Below are 7,429 nucleotides of genomic sequence, written 5' to 3' on the forward strand. Positions count from 1 at the left end.
TGAGATAGACAGGTGCCATGTACAATCCACAGAGCTCCCTCACCATCATAGAGGCTTGCAATTCTCAAGGGATCTTCCTGTGGGTTAATACTTGAGATGCTTATGGAGGGAGGAACTGGGTCCCTGGGATGTGAGTGGAGGGAGTCACCCATGCCTTTATGAAAGATGCTTCTAGCATCCCGCACATGGTCGGCACGTCCTGATGCTACGTCAGAAATTGAGTATAAAAGGCAGATGCTTCCAAAAGCACCTCAGTCCCCCTGTCTCCTGAGTGATCTGCTGCAGTGCCTGAACCAGGTAGAGTACTTCTCAGAACCAGGATGAGCTCTTGGTGCTGGTGTTTTGGGCAGAAAGAGCCCCTGGGTGGAGGCTGAGGCCATTCTGGAAGAAAGACAAGGGGAAAAGAGGATTTTGGAAGGGAGGGTTCTTCTGGAAAGGGACGGTGGAAGGTAGGTGAAGGGAATGAGGGCCTGGTGTCTCTCTGAAGTTCCAAGGAATTCATTTGAAAAGGAGTTACTAGGTGGAAATCATTTGTATAGTTCTTATTACTGGCCTTGGGAGACTGGGTTTTAAAAATCCGGTCATCTTTGGCCGGGTGCGGTGGCTCATGCCTGTACCTGTAATCCCAGCACTTTGGGAGGCCGAGGCAGGCAGATTACAGTGTCAGGAGTTCGAGACCAGCCTGGCCAACATGGTGAAACCCTGTCTAAACTAAAGTACAAAAATTAACTGGGCATGGTGGTGTGTAGCTGGGAATAGTCCCAGCTACTCAGGAGGCTGAGGCAGGAGAATCGCTTGAATCTGGAAGGCAGAGGTTGCAGTGAGCTGAGATCGCACCACTGCACTCCAGCCTGGTGACAGAGCGAGTCTCAAAAAAGGAAAAATAAATAAAAATAAAAATCTGGTCATCTTAGAGATAAAGTCTTGTGAAATTATAGCTCAATTTTAAAGTCAAGGAAGTGACCTTGGGCTTGTATTGTTTTTCAGCTTTATTCAGCTCAGCTCCTACAGAGATGTCCTGCCAGCAGAGCCAGCAGCAGTGCCAGCCTCCTCCCAAATGTACCCCTAAATGCCCGCCCAAGTGTACTTCTAAGTGTCCTTCCAAGTGTCCCCCAAAATGCCCTCCCCAGTGCCCAGCCCCATGCCCACCTCCAGTCTCTTCTTGTTGTGGCTCCAGCTCTGGGGGCTGCTGCAGCTCTGGGGGGGGTGGCTGCTGCCTGAGCCACCACAGACCCCACCGGTCCCTCCGACGAAGACCTCAGAGCTCCAGCTGCTGTGGCAGTAGCAGTGGCCAGCGGTCTGGGGGTTCCAGCTGCTGCCACAGCTCCGGGGGCTCCGGCTGCTGCCACAGCTCTGGGGGCTGCTGTTGACCTGGGGCCATGAGGAGCACGGAGGGACAGCACTGACAGAGCCCAGGTGCCAAAGATCTGAGTCAGCCCGAGGCTTCTTTTCTCTCATTTCCCACGGAAGGTCTTCTGAAATGCTTTGAGTTCCCTCCTTTATCCTGCGCATGTTCACGCCACTGTGGGGTTGAGGTCTAGCCTGTGCTATTGTCTGGCCTGGTTTTCCCTCTCAAATATAGTTCTTTGGCAAACTAGGTGTTGAAATTCAGTTACAAAGCTATTTTCTCTGTAACAATAAAGCTTTTTATTCCGGATATCACTGCCTCCTGATTACATTGTTTTGTCTTTCCCACCCCCACCTGCTGCACCAAGCCGTCTTCCCTTCCCTTCTCTTGGGTGCAAGTGAACATTCTACAGACTTGTTTAAAGAAGCACATTTTGGTAGTGAAGTTACTTAGGCCTCTGGAAAAAAATACTTTAAGCTTGAAGGAAAGAGTCAAGTCTGAGACCATCACGCCAGACACAAGATTGGATGAGGATAGCCAGGAATGAGTCTGAAGAGAAGAGAACGGTTGTACTCAGAAGGGTCACATTCTGAGAGGGTTTCCTTCAAGCATGGGTCACGGTTTGAAAAATTGCTTACTCCCTATTCATGGGGAATAAGATTGCCTGAAGTGCTCATCCTGGGCTCCAATACATGGACACTTCTTACTTTTCTGATTATTTTAAGTCCAGGTGTTTCTGTCCGCTGGCTAGAGGGAGAGCTGGGTGGGCAAGACAGTTTCTGGGGGAGTGAGTTTAGGAGGCAGGTATGAAATGTCTGAGCACGTTTTCCCTGCATACTGAAACCCTGGATTCGAGTCTGAGTAAAGAACTGAGAAAAACACCCTCCTCTGCAAAGACTGTCTCTATGTGGTTGGCGTGTGTGTGTTTGTGTTTGTGTGTGTGTTTGTGTGCTTGCGTGTGTGGTTGGTGTGTGTGCCTTTGTGCGTGTGTCTTTGTGTGTGTGGTCGGTGTGTGTGTGTTTATGTGTGTGGTTGGTGTGTGTGTTTGTGTGTGCGGTTGCTGTGTGTGTGTATCTGTGTGTGTGGTTGGTGTGCGTGTGTTTGTGTGTGTGGTTGGTGTGTGTGTCTTTGTGTGTGTGGTTTGTGTGTGTGTATTTGTGTGTGTGTGTTTATGTGTATGTGTTTGTGTGTTTGTATGTGTGTCTTTGTGTGTGTGTGGCTGGTGTGCGTGTCTTTGTGTGTGTGTGTAGTGAGAGGTGGTAAGAGTATGGGGGTTTTGTCACTGTGTTGGGTTTTCCAAGTAACATTTCTTTAGGAATAGGCTGGTTCCTTCAGGATATACTCATAAGGTACCTAGAAAAGATAACTAGGAAAGTTAATTCCAAATTAGCCTTTTATATACAAGATAAACAATTGATGCCTCCTTTGATAAGAGTTAACAATGATACATAAAGTAAGTTAGTTTATGAGATCATAGCATGTCCACAGAATGAGCAGGCACTTGCCCAGATCATCTCCTTATACTGATTCCTACCAAACATTCTTCACTCTTTTTTTTTTTTTTTTTTGAGGCGGCGTTTCGCTGTTGTTACCCAGACTGGAGTGCAATGGATGGTGCGATCTTGGCTCACCGCAACCTCCGCCTCCTGGGTTCAAGCAATTCTCCTGCCTCAGCCTCCCGAGTAGCTGAGATTACAGGCGCGCACCACCATGCCCAGATAATTTTTGTATTTTTAGTAGAGACGGGGTCTCACCTTGTTGACCAGGATGGTCTCGATCCCCTGACCTCGTGATCCACCCGCCTCGGCCTCCCAAAGTGCTGGGATCACTCTTTTTTTTTTTTTTAAAGAACTTTACCCATTTCCACAGAGGAGATCCTGCCTCTGTCTTGTTATTTCATTAGGTCCTTCTCTGCTCTAATATTGACTTCGCTTTTTGGAATGTCTCACCTATACTCACCAACAGGTGCCCTAGGTACTGGGAACCTGTTAATCAGGCTCTAAATCCATGTTAGATGAAACTGGTATCTTTTGTGACTTACCTTTCCTTCCTAATTCCCTCGTGCCGCTCCCTGTTCACTCACCCCTAAACCTGTCTCTCACCCTTAATTCTTGAATTCTTAGTCTTGGACTTTTGAGTATAGCTCACATTCATAGTTGTGGGCAATTGCATTGATTAAGAAGCAGTTCTGAAGTTGACTGCCAAAGTATCCTTCAATTTTTAAAAATTAGTTATTCTAAAACCACTGTTTATCATGCACACTTTGGACCTTTGGAAATAACTTTCTCTTATCTTCCTTCTTTCCCTCCCTCTTTTCTTCTTCCTTTCCCATCTTCTTTCTTTTCTTTTGCAATGGGCAGCGTCCCTAGGGAGAACCTATCTTCAAAGGGAGATCGGTGGTTGGGGGTAGGATAAGAAGCAGACGTCCCACAGGCTGACTTGCCTTTTTGCAATTGGGCCACTGTCCTGCACACATTTTTGTCTTAGTGCTAACCACACTGCATTATGGGGATATGGTAACCTGACTACACTCACAGCTTTTCTAGCTTTATGGTTCCTTAACTTTGCCTATGATTTTCTTCCTGTCTCCAGTGACAGAGAGAAATCACCCCTGGGATTCCTACATATTATCTCTGTTATCATCTTCACTCACTGCATCTTGAAGCATGTGGATGAAACCCAGCAGGCTTATCACATAGCTTGTGGTCTGCCCTGGGGAGCCAAGGACCAAAAGCCAGAGAGATGAGAATCAAGATAACAAACAGGAACGGACGTGTGGGCAAGTGGAGCCGTGTGTGTGTGTGTGTGTGTGTGTGTGTGTATTGTAGACAAGAGCAGAAGGGGTTCCAGACTTCCCTTCCTTTGAGCCCCTACACCTTCTGTTAGCATACACACAGCCTCCCAGCTATGAACAGTGCCCTGTTTGGAAAGTAAACATGCCATAGCAATCCTGGCACCTCTGCGAAGTGACTTAGATGCACACGTGCACCACCTACAGTGCTACCTGAGTGATGAATGTCTCTGGGATGTGACTGTCAGCTGAGCATGTCTGTTGGGAAATGGGCCCCTCCCAAGGGCCCCAACCTGACCCTCTTTTATATAAAAGGTTCTGGCTGGACACTGCTCAATCCATTGCCTAGCAGGAGGCTCATTCCAGTTGGAGAACGTAGTGAGTCTTCCAGTGGAGCCAAGGTCTGGTGAGTCTCCTAGCAGGGTCTTGGGGAGAGGATGGGATGAGTTGAGGGCACAGGGGAGGAGAAAACAGAACAAAGGCAGCAGATAGATGTGGAATGGGTGCGCTGCAAGGCACCTAAGCTTCAAGTGATCCAACCTCTCAAGGCACTAATAAGGACAGAAAGGCAATACAGGAGGTGGCTTTCGCAAGGGTACACAGCAAGTCCGTAGAAGAGCTGTGACTAGAACCCAGGTCTTCTGGCTCCCTGATGGGTTTATTTCTATTAGCACAACTCTTCTTTTCCCATGTGTTTGTGGGGCATGAGACGCATAGGCAAGAGAGGATGATCAGGACATGCTTCTTTAGAACCAGCCGGTGGGGATGCGTGTTGAACTTGGGTGTTTTCTAACTGGTGGGGTGTTTACACAATGCTAGCAACTAGGAAGATATCATCGAAGGTCGGTAGCAAAGTAAAATGAGAGAGACGAGAAAAGCCAAGCGGAGATTTTGGACTGGATCACACAGATAAGTTGCGGCAGTACGCTGTCTATTTTCCACCGTGGAGAACTTGAGCAATCGTCTTCCAGTCAGAGAAAATGGGAAAGTATCGATTATTTGCATAGACTGTGTCCTGCTCTGAGCATGTTTAACTCCCTGGAAGCACCTGCTTGGATTTGTATTTTTTGCATACGCTCTTTCTGGTTGCTTCCCCCACCTCCTTGCCCCAGGCCAGGCTGACTTTTACACTAAACCCAATCTCAAAAGACCAGACAGAGATCCACTGGTGGAAAGAAAAGCCGGCTCGCCTTTAAAAGGCTGTCTTTCTTCCAGGTTCGTCGTGAGGAGCTCCGCGATGTCTTCTCAGCAGAGCGCCGCTTCCGCCAAAGGCTTTTCCAAGGGGTCGTCCCAGGGCCCCGCTCCGTGCCCCGCCCCGGCGCCCACCCCGGCTTCCACCTCCTCCTCCTCCTGCTGCGGCGGCGGCTGCTGCGGCTCCGGCGGCGACTGTTGCGGCTCCAGCTCCACCAGCTGCTGCTGCTTCCCAAGGAGGCGCCGCCGGCAGCGGAGTCGCGGCTGCTGCTGCTGCGGGGGCGGTAGCCAGAGGTCCCAGCGCTCCAACAACCAGGGCTCTGGCTGCTGCTCCGGTTGCTGAGAGGCCCGCAGCGCCGAGCGCTGCGCTAGAGAAACCCGCCCAGCCCTGAGCGGGCCCGCCCGCCGTGGCTCCCACGCGGGGCTGGGCCTCGGAGTTTGCCCCGTAAAGCGAATTGCACTTTGATGTTCAGAAACCCACTCTGTTCTCAGCCACGCAAGACTCCCTGACCCTGATGTGATTTTTCTCCCTGGTGATTTGAGAGCCGTGGGTGGGACACTGGACCCTACTGTCTGCACGGGTTTGCATATAGCAGGTGCTCGGTAAATGTCTACTGGTTCGATTGTCCTTTGAAGATGTCATAATAAAGCTTCTACCTCCTGAGAACACTTTTTCTTATTTGTTCTTCATTCGTTTTTCCCCGCAGTTTGAAAGGCTTGAAATGTTTGTGAAAGGCAGAAAACTGTAATTCATGCCTGAACCAAAAGGTGGCTTTCTGATAGTTAATTATAGTAGCAGCGATCACATATCGACTGTTTCGAGTATTTTAAGGACTTTATGTGACAAAGTCCTTGAGTATTCTAAGGATTTTATGTGCCACCATATGATTCTCATAATGACTTGCTAGTAAAATGCTGTTATACCCATTTTACAGAAGAGAAACTGAGGTTAAGCAACTTACTCAAAGTCACCCTGCCAGTACAGGATGAAGACAGGACATCTGATTCCAGGGCTTCATTGCTCTGCTTGGTCCTTACCAGGGCTTCCCAAGCCTTACCACTGAGGCGCTTGTCCTCCTGACCATCAGGTCCAGGCAGCGGTGTGGCAAAAGTTTGTTTTGGCAACTCTTGGGGGCTTTGGAATCAAGCCAGCTGTCCTATTTTATTTTTTTATTTTTGCCATGAAAGATCATTGACCCACTGCTTTGCTTACTGGGGAGAAAATTTTTCCTAAGATGAGCCTTCCAGGAAACTGGAAGCTGCCCTCTCCAGTTCTCATTTGTGCTCCTGAAGCAGGACAAAGAGTCATGGGTTTTTGGGAGTCTCTGTGGTGCAACGTGTGCTCGGAAACGTGGGGCTCTCATTCTCTAGAAATGGTGGCTGTGACAGTGGCAGTGGAGGGGTCATCTTGCATAGGTCAGAAACCTATCCCTGTGGACACAGATGTTATCCACTCATTTCAGGCACGAGGAAACAGGAGACCAATATCCTCTGCATGATGTCTGCTGGGTTTAGAAGGAAGAGATAATAATGGTGATAATAACAGTAATACTAGTTACCATTTATTTGGCGCTAACTTTATTTCAGGCACAAGGCAAGACATTTTACATATATTATCTCACTTAATCTTCTCAGTAATCTAAAAATATAGACATTCACTTTGCCACGTTTTATACGTGAGGAAATGGGTTTAGACAGTTCCAATGATTTGGCTGGAATCACAGAGGTAGTGAATGTCCATAGCCCCCAGATGGTGAGTGAGGGAGAAGAAACTCAAACCGGAATGTGTGTGACTCCAAAACCATGCCCTCATACTCAAAGAGTCATGCTCTACTGTCTTAGAAATCACCACCACCCAGGGAAGGGACACTCGGGCTGCTGGACACACCCAGGTTCTCAGAAAATTGCAGCTCAGCTTCTTGGTGAGCTGCTGCTCCCTTGGTGACCCAATGAGTGGAGAGCTCTGTCATGGCCTCCACCTGGCAGCTGGCAGCTGAGGGTGTCTGCTCAAAGGTGAGGTCGAAAATGCTCTACTGATTCATCCAGGATGTTTGAAGTTGAGGCCAAATGACTCCCTTCCAGGGAGGCTCTGGAGGGCA

The 7,429-nt window shown here is 48.7% G+C and overlaps 2 protein-coding genes across 2 annotated transcripts; both read left to right on the forward strand.

The window, feature by feature from the left end:
* The first annotated feature begins 253 nt into the window (after window positions 1-253).
* Window positions 254-1,657, forward strand: LCE5A (late cornified envelope 5A). Its single transcript, XM_012442885.2, has 2 exons — window positions 254-449; window positions 988-1,657. The coding sequence occupies exon 2, from the start codon at window positions 1,014-1,016 to the stop codon at window positions 1,368-1,370; it is 357 nt and encodes a 118-aa protein (XP_012298308.2). The 5' UTR covers window positions 254-449; window positions 988-1,013; the 3' UTR covers window positions 1,371-1,657.
* A 2,817-nt stretch (window positions 1,658-4,474) lies between these two features.
* On the forward strand, window positions 4,475-5,997 carry CRCT1 (cysteine rich C-terminal 1). The gene is made up of 2 exons (XM_012442884.3): window positions 4,475-4,545; window positions 5,355-5,997. The coding sequence occupies exon 2, from the start codon at window positions 5,377-5,379 to the stop codon at window positions 5,671-5,673; it is 297 nt and encodes a 98-aa protein (XP_012298307.1). The 5' UTR covers window positions 4,475-4,545; window positions 5,355-5,376; the 3' UTR covers window positions 5,674-5,997.
* The last annotated feature ends 1,432 nt before the right edge of the window (window positions 5,998-7,429 follow it).

The sequence above is a fragment of the Aotus nancymaae genome, unplaced genomic scaffold (assembly GCF_030222135.1).
Source record: "Aotus nancymaae isolate 86718 unplaced genomic scaffold, 86718_ANA_hifiasm-v0.15.2.pri h1tg000108l, whole genome shotgun sequence".
In the NCBI taxonomy this organism is placed as follows: domain Eukaryota; kingdom Metazoa; phylum Chordata; class Mammalia; order Primates; family Aotidae; genus Aotus; species Aotus nancymaae.

Coding starts and splice junctions, on each gene's coding strand:
- LCE5A (XM_012442885.2), top strand. CDS start 1,014: ATGTCCTGCCAGCAGAGCCAGCAGCAGTGCCAGCCTCCTCCCAAATGT.
- CRCT1 (XM_012442884.3), top strand. CDS start 5,377: ATGTCTTCTCAGCAGAGCGCCGCTTCCGCCAAAGGCTTTTCCAAGGGG.